The 14,553-nt window shown below is 53.3% G+C and overlaps 2 protein-coding genes across 7 annotated transcripts in view; one reads left to right on the top strand and one right to left on the bottom strand.

Annotated features, from left to right (window-relative positions):
* The window catches only part of LURAP1 (leucine rich adaptor protein 1), a 16,143-nt gene extending 13,800 nt beyond the window's left edge, over positions 1-2,343 (bottom strand). Inside the window, exon 1 of the mRNA XM_086386448.1 lies at positions 1,867-2,343. Within this exon, the coding sequence (XP_086242574.1) occupies positions 1,867-2,064 (198 nt within the window). The 5' untranslated portion in view covers positions 2,065-2,343. The remainder of the gene's footprint in view (positions 1-1,866) is intronic.
* On the top strand, positions 1,894-14,553 carry POMGNT1 (protein O-linked mannose N-acetylglucosaminyltransferase 1 (beta 1,2-)). 6 transcript variants are annotated; one of them, XM_086386385.1, is made up of 22 exons: positions 1,894-2,031; positions 5,961-6,130; positions 6,739-6,853; positions 6,980-7,098; positions 7,876-7,941; positions 8,032-8,145; positions 8,868-8,985; positions 9,185-9,283; positions 9,447-9,574; positions 9,915-9,985; positions 10,214-10,289; positions 10,489-10,572; positions 10,662-10,703; positions 10,911-10,969; positions 11,313-11,385; positions 11,468-11,596; positions 11,681-11,806; positions 12,760-12,824; positions 13,014-13,058; positions 13,288-13,423; positions 13,672-13,781; positions 13,881-14,553. In XM_086386385.1, the coding sequence occupies exons 2-22, from the start codon at positions 6,011-6,013 to the stop codon at positions 13,966-13,968; spliced, it is 1,983 nt and encodes a 660-aa protein (XP_086242511.1). In that variant the 5' UTR covers positions 1,894-2,031; positions 5,961-6,010; the 3' UTR covers positions 13,969-14,553. The 6 variants fall into 6 exon arrangements, with proteins under 6 accessions (XP_086242511.1, XP_086242543.1, XP_086242502.1 ...); XM_086386376.1 differs by lacking the exon at positions 1,894-2,031 and adding an exon at positions 4,949-5,087; XM_086386366.1 differs by lacking the exon at positions 1,894-2,031 and adding an exon at positions 5,382-5,485.

Here is a 14,553-nt window from a genome sequence, read left to right as displayed (position 1 = left end):
TGAGGAGTCCCAGGTTCGATCCCTGGGTCAGAAAGATCTCCTGGAGGAGGGCATGGAAACCCACTCCAGTATTCTTGCCTGGAGAATCCCATGGACAGAGGAGGCTGGCAGGCTACAGTCCATGGGGTCACAAAGAGTCGGACAGGACTGAGGTAACTTAGCACACACGAAATCTCCACCAAAGACAGGAAAGAGTTAAAGCTAGAGAGAGCAGCCATGGCTCCTCCCCGTGTGAGCTCAGGCAAGCCCCTCAGCACCTGCAAGCCTGTTTCCTCTGTGAGACAGGATAACTGCTTTTCTCCCTCCAGTGACATAAAAGACATTTAATGCATCTGGCACAAAGCAAGTCTCAATACTGAAAATGTAAAGTGCAGGCAAATCATCTGAATTCAAAACTTGGCTATACTTTTTACTTTTTGTCTGACTTTGGGCAGCTACTTAGCCTCTCTGTGCCTCAGTTTCTTCATCTATAAAATATCCCTTGCCTAGTAAGTTTCCGTGAGAACTAGGAGACTATCTTGTAAAATGTTCAGCATGATTCCTGGCACATGCACTTGGTGAAAGTTAGTTTCCAAAGCAAGACATTCTAAGTTAGCTCTTTCTCTGCCCTCAGCTAAAGTTTGTACAGTGAGGCAAAGCCAGACCCCTCCCTTAGGTGGGCACAGTTACAGCCCTACTGGAGAGAATCTGGCAATAGCTTCCAATCTTCAAGGCCAAATGCACACATGGCATTCAAATCCTTCCCCCAGGGAGCCTTCCCTGACTGCTTTGCCCAGAAAACTCTCCTCCCATCCTTTCAGGAAGCCCCAAAACCTCCCTCCCAACATCTCCCTACACACACACACACACACACACACACACGCACGCACGCACACACACACACACACACACACTTCAGCAGGGCACAGAACTGGGCACAGTGGGGCACACACACACACACACACTTCAGCAGGGCACAGAACTGGGCACAGTGGGGCTCCAGGAAGACCTATTAGCTGACACACTCACTGTGGACTCCTGGTTCTAGGCCAGAAAGTAGCTGGCAATTCCTCAGTTCCCTAGAATTGGTTGCAAAGTGGTGGCAGGTGTAGATCACCCCCTTCACCAGAACCAGGGCCCTAGGGAGCCTGGGAGGCCCCAGCTGCCCTTTTGGCTCTGAATCTAGAGCAGCAGCAACAGGGAAGGGGCTGGGTGCTGGTTTCCTCCTCTTCTCCCCAAGGAAGTGCAGGAGAGATGCAAATCTCCAGTGTACTTGGGGGCTGGCAGGAAGGAGACGGGGTCTGAGGAGGTGAGGCCAACATGCTGGTGCTGCTCCTCCGTGTCTGCTAAGCTCCTAGGAACTTTCAAATATTGTCCGTAGGTGTGGGGGATGCTGGGGAAAGAGGATGTTTTTAGTGGCCCTAGTCCAGGCAGTTTTCACGCAAATCTCTACTGTGCAGAGTGTTGGGGTGGATACTGGAGCCACAGAGGAACAAACCCCGGGCCCAATTTGGAGGAGGAGAAAAAAACTGTTGCCCTGTAATGGTGGCTAGGGGGAAAGGAGGAGCTAGATTTGTCCCGTCCTAGGTTCTCAAGGCTTCCCAACCCTCACCTCTCCCCTCCCAATTATTTGGCAAAAAAAAAAAAAAAAAAAGCTTACCAAATCCTGCACCTCCCACCCGGAGGGAGTGAGTACTCCACTCACCCTTGGTGGGGAAGGCAATTAATGGACCCCAAGGATTAAAGACTGATCTGGTAGGAATCCTGAGGAGTTGGGCAGGTGGTTTTAACTCTCTCCTCCCCAGCCCAACTCTGGGTACGCGAGTCCATCCTTTCCGGCCCCACGCTGGAGACTCGTTCCCCCCGGCCCGTGCAGCCCACACTCACCAGCTCCATCCTCAGCGCCATGATCTTGTCCCCCAGGCTGTGGCCCGTGCTAGGCGCCCCCGAGAGCAGCACAGCCTCAGAGGTTCCCGGCTCCCACTCGCCTCGCAGCCCGCGGAGCAGCCCTTCAGGGGTCTTCCTGCCCACCTTGCCCTCCACGTCTCGCAGGTCAGGCGTCTGGGACTCCGCAGTCCCCTCCATGCGGGCCTAAGCCTGAACGGGGTTGGGCAACCGGACTCCGGGATCCCGCTCCCGGGGGAGGGGGGGGTCCTCCTTTTTCGGCTGCTAGTGCCGGGCGGAACCGGTGGGTCCCCGCCCGCACTCTGTCGCGGAGGGAGGAGGGCGCCGTAACACTCAGAAAAGCGGCGCAGAGCTCGGTATGTGTGTGCGTGAGCGTGGATCTTCGGGTGCTGCGCATACACCTCTGGCTCCGGAATGGGTGAGGCTGGGTGATGCTGAGTATGCACCTGAAGGAAACTCAGCGCCTTCTCCCGACTGTGGCGCTGAGTCCAGCCAGGCACTCAGCAGGCGCCCAATGAATGTTTGCTGAAGGAAGGTTAAGCACCCTCAGTTAGGGAAGTGGGATTTTAAGGAGGAGTGCTAACAGAGCTACAGAGGGTTTTGGAAGCCTTCTTGGAGTATATTCTTTACCGTCTGAGCCACCAGGGAAGCCTCTGGAGTAGAGGAGCTGGGTCTAAAACAGTGGTTGGAATTTAGCCACTGATACACACACACACACACACACACACACACACCCACCCACCCACCCAGTGTAGCCACTAAATTTAGACTAAAGGAGAGGAAGTCAAGTTCTTCTGGGCAGTGAGGAGAAACCAATATTGAAGCTAATGCTTCTTATACTTGACTGTACATATATGGATTATCTGGGAATCTTGTTAAAATGCAGGTTATGATTCTGTAAATCTAGGGTACGGCCAGAGATTCTGCATTTCTAACAAGCTCCCTGCTGATGGCCATGCGGCTGGTCCAGGGACCACATTTTGAGTAACAAGGTTATAAAAGATGGTTCTAAAATGCTTGGATTTTATTCTATGGGCAATGAGGATCCATAAAAAACTTTTTATGCTCTGGCTTGATTTTGGTTTTTAATCCAAGTAATTCTAGTCCATGGCATCAGGAAGGTTTATTATGAAAAGATAGTTACCCTGACCTATCCTTTCCCACATCTAGTTCCACTTCCCAGAGGCAACCACTTTTAGCTATTTTTTCCTGGTGTTTATATTCATAGCTCCACAATAGGCTTTTATCACCATCTCCTGATTTTAAACATTGTCTACTGACTTCCTATTATAATACATAAGATTTACTGCACATTCTATACTTCCCTCCTTCCATTGGCCCTATTTCTATCATTATTTTTCAGCTTGTTACCTTTGTAACTTTAAGTAACATACTTTTCTTTAGTATGCCTTGATCCATGAAAGGGTTTTAAATCAGAGACAGACAAAATAGATTTGCCTTTTTGAAAAAAATACTCTGGATTTTGCAAGGAGAATTAAAGGGGTGAATATCTGAAGTCAAGGAGACAATGTAGAAGGCAAGAAACTAAAATGTCCTGGACAGGGGCTGGTTGTGAAGTTGGAAAAGAATTAGACCTGAATGGAGGAGGAATCTTTAGAAGGTATGATGGACAAGACTTGATAACTAGTAACATTCGTTTATCTATACTGTCATTCAATAAGTATTTGCTCAGAAACCAAATGATTTCAAAAAATATTATGGAGAATCTCCTATGTTCTAGCCATGGTATGTGGTACAAAGAATATAATGGTGAGCAAACAGATCTGGCCTGATAGCTAGAGAGACACAGGGAATTGAGGGTGACTCCCAGCTGTTTGACCTGATGCTATGCACCAAGGAAGGGAACCCAAGAAGACTGGGATTGAAGAGAGATGGTTCTTGCAGGAGTCATGTTGGACTGGAGGGGCCTATGAGAACATCCACACAGTAGTTGAACACGGGTCTGCCTGGAGCTCAGGAGAAAGTCTGCAGGAACGAGTTTAGAAATCTTGATGGTCAGAGAGCTCATGAGAGTGGATGAGATCTTCTATGAAGAGTGAGTTTGAGGAGAGAAGAGGGTGGGGAGGGGAACCCCAAGGGACACCTTTTTAAAATATGTTGGCATTTATTCTGTTCTAACACATACTTGGGCTTCCCTGGTAGCTCAGACGGTAAAGCGTCTGCCTACAATGTGGGAGACCCGGGTTTGATTCCTGGGTTGGGAAGATCCCCTGGAGAAGGAAATGGCAACCCACTCCAGTAATCTTGCCTGGAAAATCCCATGGACTGAGGAGCCTGGTAGGCTACAGTCCATGGGGTCACAAAGAGTCGGACATGACTGAGCGACTTCACTTCACTTCAACACATACTTACTTATTAGAAGTCACTCAGTCACTACTTAGAAGTAGTTGAGATTGCCTCAACTACTAAGACAAGCCCTGTTAACATTTTGAGGATACCATCTCACCATTTTAAGAAGCAGATGGAATATGGAGAGCTCAAAAAAATCTAATCTACTGGCTTCCTCTGTGTCCTTTTAATCCACTGTCCACAGGACAGTATATTTTCTCCTGAATGGGATTATGTTGCTCCTGCCTAAAACCGTGCCATGGCCACCCACTCATTTCAAATAAGCAGCACCATCCCCTAGAAACTTTTTAGAAATGCAGTATTCTGCTTTGCCCTCCAGACTCCTAAATCAAAAACTCTAAGAATGGGGCACAGCAATCTGTTTTAATAACCCCTCCAAGTGATTCTAATTCAAGCTGAAGTTTGAGAACCACTGTGTTAAGCTAAATGCTTCACACCTGCTGAACTTTATTAAGCTATTATCAGTATAGTGAGGGGTTAAGAGGAATCTGGAACCAGACTGCCTGGGTTTGAATTCTAGCTCTACCAACTTCGTGATATTGAGCTTCATTTTCTTTGTCTCTATGATTGGGATAGTAATAGTTCCTACCTCTTGGAGTTGTTGTGGAATTAGATGAATTAATATAGTGCGGTGCTTACTTAGAACAGTGACTGCCATGCAGTATGCATCGTGTAAGGGCATCCTCATTTCACAGAGAAGGAAACCTATGCTGAGACGTGAAATGACCTGCCCAAGGTCTAGGAGAGTGGTATAACCGGGTTTTAATTCCCCGTAGTCTTCAATGGCCTCACATACACTAGACCTAGGTGCAGCCTCGCCCAAGCAAAAAGAGGTGGGTGTCTATGTTCCAGGCCTGTCGCCTTTCTGACTCTGGCGCGCAACGCGGTCTAGTCCAAGGCTCCAGGACTCCGACTCGAATCGGGTTTGCCATCACGCGGTACTGGGGGCCGGGAAGTGGCTCCCCGCAGCCGCCCACCCGGCCAGCCGGCTGCAAAGCAGCCGAGGGACCGAACACTAGCAGGACTCGCGGGCAGCAGACACTAGCCGCCGCCCTAAGCGCCGCCCGCCGCCCTCTCACCCCGCGGCGGCTGCGGCGGCGGAAGCGGGGAGGCGGGCCGGCCGGGCCGGGGCGGGGCCGCGAGCGGCATGGAGGAGGCGGAGGCCGCGGTGCTCCGGGCCGAGCTGTGCGGGCCCGAGTGGGGCTCGAACGGGGCCAGGGCTCCTTGAGATGTGAGTGTCTCTGGACGGGGGTCCAGGAGGGGTGGCGTGGCCCGGGCGGATCCCCCGACTGCTCGGGCAGCCCCGAGCCCCGGGAGGAAGAAAGCAAGGCCAGATCGGAGGGGGCGAGGGCCGAAGCGGATAGAGAATGGTGATGTTGGGAGTTCGCTGCCCTTTGCTCACCCGAGCATTAGGAAGGTCTGGGGCTTTGTTCTTTTAGGGACTGATGAGCCTGAGAGCCGATTATTTGGCTTCCACCCCCGGGACCGTGAGCAGTCCTGTCAGTTTCTCCAGCCACAGGGGAGTTTGCAGGTGTTCTGACCCCTTCGAAGGTTTCCTTTCCAGAGTAGTTGAGCTACTTTCTCTGGGTCACAGAGCATGGATGCCTGCAGGGAATAATTACTGGGAGGTCCTCCCTCATCTCCCGGAGAAAACATCAGACTCTGGGAAGAACACCTTACCCCATGTGACCCTCTGGTCTCCTCAGATTGCTGCAGGCATGGGTTGGCCAGGACAGTGGTGATCCCCCCATACGACATGGACGACTGGAAGCCCAGCCCCCTCATCAAGCCCTTTGGGGCGCGAAAAAAGCGGAGCTGGTATCTTACCTGGAAGTATAAACTGACCAACCAGCGGGCCCTGCGGAGGTTCTGTCAGGTATAGAGGTGTCCCCAAACTCCCAGGGGCTCCCTCTCAGCTTTGCCCCCAGCCTAGACTGTGGGCACGGGACCTACCTTGGCTGGCCCCACCCCAGAAAGAGGCAGCAGCTTCCTAGAGGGGAAACCTCTTTGTCTCCCGTCCCTGCCAGGTAGTGGTTCAGGCCCAGAGTTCTGGAATCAGAACCCAAGTACAACCTCCTAGGCTTCTGACAAAGCTGAAGTTGGATCAGGAAGGCTTTGCCCAGGGTACACACCTGTCAGACAGGCAGGGCTAGGACCCAGGTCTTCCAGTTCCCCGTGTGGTTCTCTGGGACTGGCTCCATCTCTAGGAACTAATTGTGGAGGGGACCAAGGGACTCAAGGCCTCCAGTGGAAGAATACAGGAGTCCTGGGTAGGGAGCGCCCTGATGGAAGGGGTGGGCCTCTGAAGGAGGTGGTTATGAAACCGGACCCTGGTCTGGGGCAGTAGAACTGGTCATACAGAGAGAGGACAGGCAAACCCAGGTTCTCCCCATGTCATTGCTTCAGCCAGAGCCCTCACTTCAGGAAGACCCTCAGTGATCTGGAGGGGGTACACCTCTTTATCATCCCCACCCATCCCCTCAGACAGGAGCCGTGCTTTTCCTACTGGTGACCGTCATTGTCAACATCAAGTTGATCCTGGACACACGACGAGCTATCAGCGAGGCCAGTGAAGACCTGGAGCCAGAACAAGACTATGGTAGGGCCAGACTGAGGCTGGGATTGGCGGTGGAGGGAGGTCCCCTGGGATCCTAAGACTGAAATGGCAGGCAGATCCCAGATTTTGCTGGAGGGACCATCTCTAAGACCTGTCACACCCCAACAGATGAGGCCCTGGGCCGATTGGAGCCTCCACGGCGCAGAGGCAGTGGTCCCCGACGTGTCCTGGATGTGGAGGTATACTCAAGCCGCAGCAAAGTGTATGTGGCAGTGGACGGCACCACGGTGAGTGGGCTGGTGCCTGGTGTAAAGTATATGAAATATATCATATGTAGCGGGTATTACGGAGAAGGCAATGGCACCCCACTCCAATACTTTTGCCTGGAGAATCCCATGGACGGAGGAGCCTGGTAGGCTGCAGTCCATGGGGTCGCTACAGTAGGACACGACTGAGCGACTTCACTTTCACTTTTCACTTTCATGCATTGGAGAAGGAAATGGCAACCCACTCCAGTGTTCTTGCCTGGAGAATCCCAGGGACGGGGAAGCCTGGCGGGCTGCCGTCTATGGGGTCGCACAGAGTCGGACACGACTGAAGCGACTTAGCAGCAGCAGCAGCAGCAGCGGGTATTATCAAAAGTGATAATTAATATTAGTAGGCAGTTACTTTATTGATTTATTTATTTTGTAACTACTTCCTGCTGCCTTCTTTGATCTTGGCCTTGGTCTGGACACTGGGAATCCAGAGGTAACCAGACCTGGCCTCTACTTTGAGGGGTTCAGTCAGATAAACTGTGATAGCTCCAGCATGAGGCAGAGATAGTCAAGGGCTCTAAAAGTCATGACAGCGGGAGTAGAAAGATGGGATCTCTTTTCATGGGAGAACTATGGAGACTTCCTGAAGAGCTGGGCTTCAAGCTGGGTCTGAAGAGAACTATGTGACCAGAGGCAGAGGAAGGAGCGGAGGTTTTGTTTCATGCAGCTGTTTCTGTAAGTGCCCATAGACAGAGAGACCTCAAATGCCAGAATGAAGAGTTTGTCCTTGTCTACACTACTCTGCAGGTGCTGGAGGATGAGGCCCAGGAGCAGGGCCGGGGCATCCACGTCATCGTCCTCAACCAGGCCACGGTGAGGTTCTCAGGGTAGGGGACCTAGAGGGCCGTAGCTAAGCCCTCCTTGCTGGTGACACTAACTCACAGGAGCTGTGTCTCCTGCCAGGGCCATGTGATGGCAAAGCGAGTGTTTGACACCTATTCACCTCATGAGGATGAGGCCATGGTGCTGTTCCTCAACATGGTGGCACCTGGCCGAGTGCTCATCTGCACCGTCAAGGTCAGTGACTCGGCCTTGGCCCCATTCCCAGTGCCCCTAATTCAACTCTGCTTGTGGCCCTGGGTTCGTGCCCCTAATATGGCAGAGTGGCAAAAGCCTCTGGAGGAAGGTGACCAGGTTCCAATCCCAGACTTGTCAGTGGAGAGCACAACAGAGTCCCTCCCCTTATGGAGTTTATACCCACAGGGCAAGATCAACAGAAAGCAGCCAGATAAATCTATAATGTCAGGAAACGAAAACTTATATGAAGAAGAAAATTAAGCAAGGGAGACAGGGTGATGGAGTGCGTTTTAGAAAGGGAAGGCCTCTATAAGGAAATGACCTGTGCACAGAAAGCTGGAAGTAGTGAGAAGTGAGCCCTGTGAATATCTGGAGAAAGAGCATTCTAGATGGAAAGGCAAGCACAAAGACCCCTAATTGGAAAGGTGCTTGGCATGCTTGCGGAACAAGGCTGCCAGTGGAGATGGAGCAGGATGGGGGAGGGCAGGGAGGTGGCAGGGGACAGAGGTGGGTACTGTGTGGGACCATGATAACGACTGCTTAGCCTGGTGACCTTGGGTGAGTCTCAGAATCTAAGCCTTCAGTTTTCTGGGATGTGATAATTCAGTGAGCTGATTTAAGTAAAAGATTTTACATGGTGCTTGACCTGTAGTTAGTATTCCCTGAGGCCAGGTCTCCTGGAGCTGTGCCAGTCAGGTTGATCACCTTCTCTGGTCTCCTAGGACGAGGGCTCCTTCCACCTCAAGGACACCGCCAAGGCTCTGCTGAGGAGCCTAGGCAGCCAGGCTGGCCCTGCCCTGGGCTGGAGGGACACCTGGGCCTTCGTGGGACGAAAAGGAGGTGCCAGCACCATAGGCATCCACCCTGTAGTATTCAGGGCCTGGGAGGAGCAGAACTCCAGGAGATGGGGTGGGATAGGGGTCCGAGCAGAGTTGGTGCTGGTGGGCTGGATGAAGCTGGGCCAGGAGATGGGAAGAAGATCCAGCACTAGAGCCTGGATCTAGGGCCCCCATTGCCCCTCATTTCTGCCCCCTGCCAGGTCCTGTGCTCGGGGAGAAACATTCTAAGTCACCTGCCCTCTCCTCCTGGGGGGATCCAGTTCTGCTGAAGACAGATGTGCCGCTGAGCTCAGCTGAAGGTGGGGTCAGTGGGGGCTGGGCTCCAGGGCAGTGTCTGGGCTGGGGGTGGGCATCTGGGTTCTCTTTACAGGGCTGCATTCTCAACTGCGTGTCTGGTGTTCTCCAAACCACACTGGCCTCATTCTCCCATCCTGTTGACCTCATCTTTTCCCCCCACCTCAGAGGCAGAGTGCCACTGGGCAGACACAGAGCTGAACCGTCGCCGCCGCCGCTTCTGCAGCAAAGTTGAGGGCTATGGGAGCGTGTGCAGCTGCAAGGACCCCACACCCATCGAGTTCAGCCCTGACCCAGTGAGTGGGGCTTTAGGCAGTGAGTCCCGGACTCTTCCCCAGCTAGGCAAGAGGCCCCAGGAAAGGTCCCGGTTGGGCTTTTCCTGCCCCAGCCTGGAGGGAACCAGGAGCTGATTTATACTGGACTCTGAAAGATGGGGGATCCCGGTTGGGGGGAAGGAGCAGACCATGTGAGCAAAGGCCTGGAGATGGAGTTGAGCTGAGTGTGTGGAGGGGCCAAGACAGGGAAGCCCTCTGCCTTTTCCCTTGAGTCCCCCTCTCCCTCAAGACTCTTCCCCAGGTGGGGAATCCCAGTCTGAAGAGAAAACAAGGCAAGAGCTGAACACTCTTTCTCCCTCAGCTCCCAGACAACAAGGTCCTCAATGTGCCTGTGGCTGTCATTGCAGGGAACCGGCCCAATTACCTGTACAGGTGAGCCCGGGAGTGGCTGTATCTAGCACCAAACAGGAGGTTGCTAGTGGTGGGAACCCCAGGCTCATGTATCTGCAGGAAGAATGCTTGAGGTGGGTGGAAAGGCAACAGATTATGGGTCCATTCACTTATGTGGGTGAACATGGGGAGTTGGGGCCCATCTGTAAGTATAGAGGAGTCCTGATTTTGGGGGGACAAAGAGGTCTAATCCATCCCTGGGCTCCCCAGGATGCTGCGCTCTCTACTCTCAGCCCAGGGGGTGTCTCCCCAGATGATAACAGTTTTCATCGATGGCTACTATGAGGTGAGTGGGGCTTGGGGGCTTTGGGCAGAGCAGAGTGCAGGGTTGCAGGTACTGAGTAGCAATGATCACAGAGGCCTGGCAGGGGAGACAGCCCAGGCAAGGGCTGTGAAACATGCAGGGCTTGACGAGACAGAACCTGCAGAGGTGGGCAGGGGGTGGAGTTGAGGTGGGGGGCTCACATGATGGCCGTGCCCCTTAGGAGCCGATGGATGTGGTGGCGCTGTTTGGTCTGAGGGGCATCCAGCACACTCCCATCAGCATCAAGAACGCCCGTGTGTCTCAGGTACCACCTGGGCAAGGATGGAAGGGGTGGACATCTGGCCCCACTGTCCACCCCAAAGCTCACGTGCCCTCTTCCTACTCCCCACCCAGCACTACAAGGCCAGCCTCACTGCCACTTTCAACCTGTTTCCGGTGAGTAGTAAGGACAAAACTCTTGGACCTAGATGGGGAAAGTGAGCATAAGTCTGGTCTTACCATATAGCAAGCTCTTCCTCTCCCTGGGCCTCATCCTCCTGATATGAAAAATGGGGGCAGTGTGGCCTGAGAAGTGGATGGAGGTGGGAGAGACATGGGATGAGAAAGCTCCCTAGGGCTCATGTTGTCCCCCACCCGCTTTAGGAAGCCAAGTTTGCTGTGGTTCTGGAAGAGGACCTGGACATTGCTGTGGATTTTTTCAGGTGAGAGGGATCCTCCTCCATGCAGCTCCAAGCTGCATGGGGCCTCTTTGCTTGACTGGGTCTCCAGGGAAGAAGCCCCCAACTCCAGTGGGGGCTCTTAGAAAGCTTTCTGGAGGAACCAGTCTCCAAAGTGGGGGGGGATGCCTGAGCAAAGGTAGGCTGGCCGGTGTGGGGGCAGCAGGAGAGAGCAGAAAGGATGAATGGAAACGGAAGGGATGAATGGGGTTTGAGGGGAAGGTGGGGGGAGGCATGACTCCTGAGTCCCGTCTCCAGCTCTCCCAGCATCACTGTGTGACTCGGTTTGTCCTTGCCCCTCTCTGAACCCCTGGACCCTGCCTCTCAGTTTCCTGAGCCAATCCATCCACCTGCTGGAGGAGGACGACAGCTTGTACTGTATCTCTGCCTGGAATGACCAGGTAGGCTGAGCGGCCAGGGGTCAGCTGAGGGATGGGCAGAGGCCCCAAGCTAAGACCTCCTCTCGTGGCCGCCTGTCCACAGGGCTATGAGCACACGGCAGAGGACCCAGCACTGCTGTATCGTGTGGAGACCATGCCTGGGCTGGGCTGGGTGCTCAGGAAGTCCTTGTACAAGGAGGAGCTTGAACCCAAGTGGCCCACACCAGAAAAGGTGCCCTGGCAGGGGAGGGTGGGTAGGCTTGGAATCCCCTGCCAGCTCGAACCTCTAAACTCCCATTGTCTTCCACACTGCCAGCTCTGGGACTGGGACATGTGGATGCGGATGCCGGAACAACGCCGAGGCCGAGAATGCATTATCCCTGACGTGTCCCGATCCTACCACTTTGGCATCGTTGGCCTCAACATGAATGGCTACTTCCATGTGAGTGGGAAGCACGGGTGTTGGGGCGGGGAGTACAGTGTGGTAGATGGGGCAAGAACATGGGCTCAGCTCTGCCACTCACTAGCCAGTTAGCCTTGGGAAATTGTTAGTAACTGCCTTTTGCATTAGTTTCTTTATTTGAGAAAGGAGGATAAAAATACCACCTACCTCATAGGGTTGTGAAGCTTAAAGAAGTTAGTATGCGTAATATGCTTTGGACTGTAAACATTATATAAGGGTCAGCTGGTATTATTTTTATTATTGCTATTCTTAGCACTAGACTGTGGGTGTGGGGAGGGTATTTCTGCTGCCACGCACTCGTCCAGCCCTGCAAATTGTGCTCTCTCCTATCCTTATAAGTGCTGAGGCTGAAGCCTCAGCCTGAAGTGAACAGGGAGGGCCCCAGTCCCCACCCCTTCATGGCTGTGTCCAAAAGGCCACTCCCCAGTTATAGCCAGGGAGACCTTGAGAAAACCCAGTGTGAAGGAATGGACAGCTTCCACTTTGGGACCTCTTAGAAGCCAAGAGGGCCTTCTGAGGCTGGTTACTATAAGACCCCCACTCATCTCTGAGAGGAACAGGGAGTGACCTCATTTCCCTCACCCTCAGCTCCTTAGTCATAAAGTTCCCTCCCTCCCAGTCCAACCTGTCGCTCTGCAGGCCTCATTCCCAGCTTCTGTGGCCTTAGAACAGCAGGCCCAGGGAGAACTGCTGGAGATAAGGACTAGCTCAGGGGCCAGTAGCATGAGATGCCAGTGTGAACTGTCTGGCAATGGTGGAGCCAGATTAAAGCTCGTAGCATACTGCCGAGAGGATGGGGAAGACGAGGAAATTAGAGAGGCTTTTATAGGTCTAGGACTTCATCTGTGGGTCTTGTGGATGTGTGGTGGGTCTGCAGCAGGTGTAGGCCAGCCAAGATAAGGCCCTGCTTCTTACCTTCACATCCATTCCAGGAGGCCTACTTCAAGAAGCACAAGTTCAACACGGTTCCAGGTGTCCAGCTCAGGAACGTGGACAGGTAGAGGCTGCGGACAGCAAAGGGGAGGTCTAGGAGCCTCGATGACCAGTACTTGACAGGCCCTTTCCACCCTGGGGCTTGTGTATTTACCCCAGCCCTGTTGCCCCCGACCCACATGTGGTCCCTTAAGGGGCTACCCCTCCCCTGCACTGATTTCTCCCCCCCGACTCAGTTCTTCCTCTCCTTCAGTCTGAAGAAGGATGCTTATGAAGTGGAAGTTCACAGGCTGCTCAGGTATGGCTGAGGGCAGTGAGGGATGTGTCAGGGAGTGAGGAGATGTCACATACTGGGAGTCTTGGCCCCAGAGTTTGGAGTCCAGTGCAAAATGAAAACCAGGGTCCCTTGTTCAAAAATTATTAAGAAGTTCAAGATAGCCACAGTAGAGCATTAAAAGCAAGGGTCTGTGTGACACAGTCACGAGGTGGGCCTTGTCTTGGCCTTTCTCCCCCGCCCCCTGCTGCAGCGAAGCAGAGGTTCTGGACCACAGCAAGAACCCTTGTGAAGACTCTTTCCTGCCAGACACAGAGGGCCACACCTACGTGGCCTTTATCCGGATGGAGAAGGATGATGACTTCACCACCTGGACTCAGCTTGCCAAGGTGCTCCAATACCACACCTCCCCCAGGAATACCCCTCCCCAAGATACAGGGAGCCTTTCTGGACTCCTCTACTTCAGAACCTTCTCTTCATAGTCTCAGAGCCTCTCTTCTAGCCCCTGTCACAAATTCATAGTCTTGAAGATGCTGTCTCTTGCAAATTGAGAAGGCTGCTGAGGGGGGTGGCGCTGCGGGCCCTCACCACAGCTCTCTGACCTATGCCTTTGTCGGCCCCCCTCCCCCACCCCCAGTGCCTCCGAATCTGGGACCTGGATGTGCGTGGCAACCACCGGGGCCTGTGGAGACTGTTTCGGAAGAAGAACCACTTCCTGGTGGTGGGGGTCCCAGCCTCCCCGTACTCGTGAGTGACCCTATCCTGTCCTGGGAAATGGAAGACTGATGGGATTAGGGGATGTAGCTAGTGACCGCTTCTCTGTCCACATTCCTATTCTCTTCTCAGGATGAAGAAGCCACCATCAATCACCCCAATTTTCTTGGAGTCACCCCCAAAGGAGGAGGGAGGCCCAGGAGCTGCAGAACAGACATGAGACCTCCTCCAGGAACCTGCAGGGCTGGGTACTGTGTACCCCCAGGCAGGCTAGCCCTTTACCCAATCCTGTAGGATTTTGTAGACACTGGCAGGGGCTGGGTCTGGTTTGTTTTTAACATGAGACTTAATTACTAACTCCCAGGGGAGGGTTCCTCTGCTCCTGAGTTGGAGGTCTATTTATTTACTTCCTTGTCGGGAAAGGGCAGGAGAGTACCTGGGAATCACTGGGATCCTTGGGCAGCCCATCCTGCCCTTTGCATACTCCCTCCTCCCAGGCCTGACTCAGAATCTAACATATTTATTGACTGTCCTGAGGACCTTGGAAACAGCTGAAGCCTGGAGGGCCTTGATTCTTTTTTTTTTTTTTTTTCTTGGACTGGGGTGCTGCCCTGAGGGTGGGGCAGGCTCTTACTCAGGAAACTGCTGTGCCCAACCCATGGACAGGCCCACCTGGGGCCCACCTGCTGATGCAGACTCACTCAGAGACCCTCAGACACTGAACCAGGCCTCTTCTCAGCCTCCTCTTTGTCCAGATTTCCAAAGCTGGATAAGGTGGTCATTGATTAAAAAAGGAGAAAAGCTC

Source organism: Bos grunniens, chromosome 3 (assembly GCF_055505025.1).
Source record: "Bos grunniens cultivar Pamir isolate PY7600 chromosome 3, Bosgru_T2T1.0, whole genome shotgun sequence".
Classification (NCBI taxonomy): domain Eukaryota; kingdom Metazoa; phylum Chordata; class Mammalia; order Artiodactyla; family Bovidae; genus Bos; species Bos grunniens.
The sequence above is the reverse complement of the archived record's forward strand: the minus strand, read 5'-3'. Positions and strand labels throughout refer to the sequence as shown.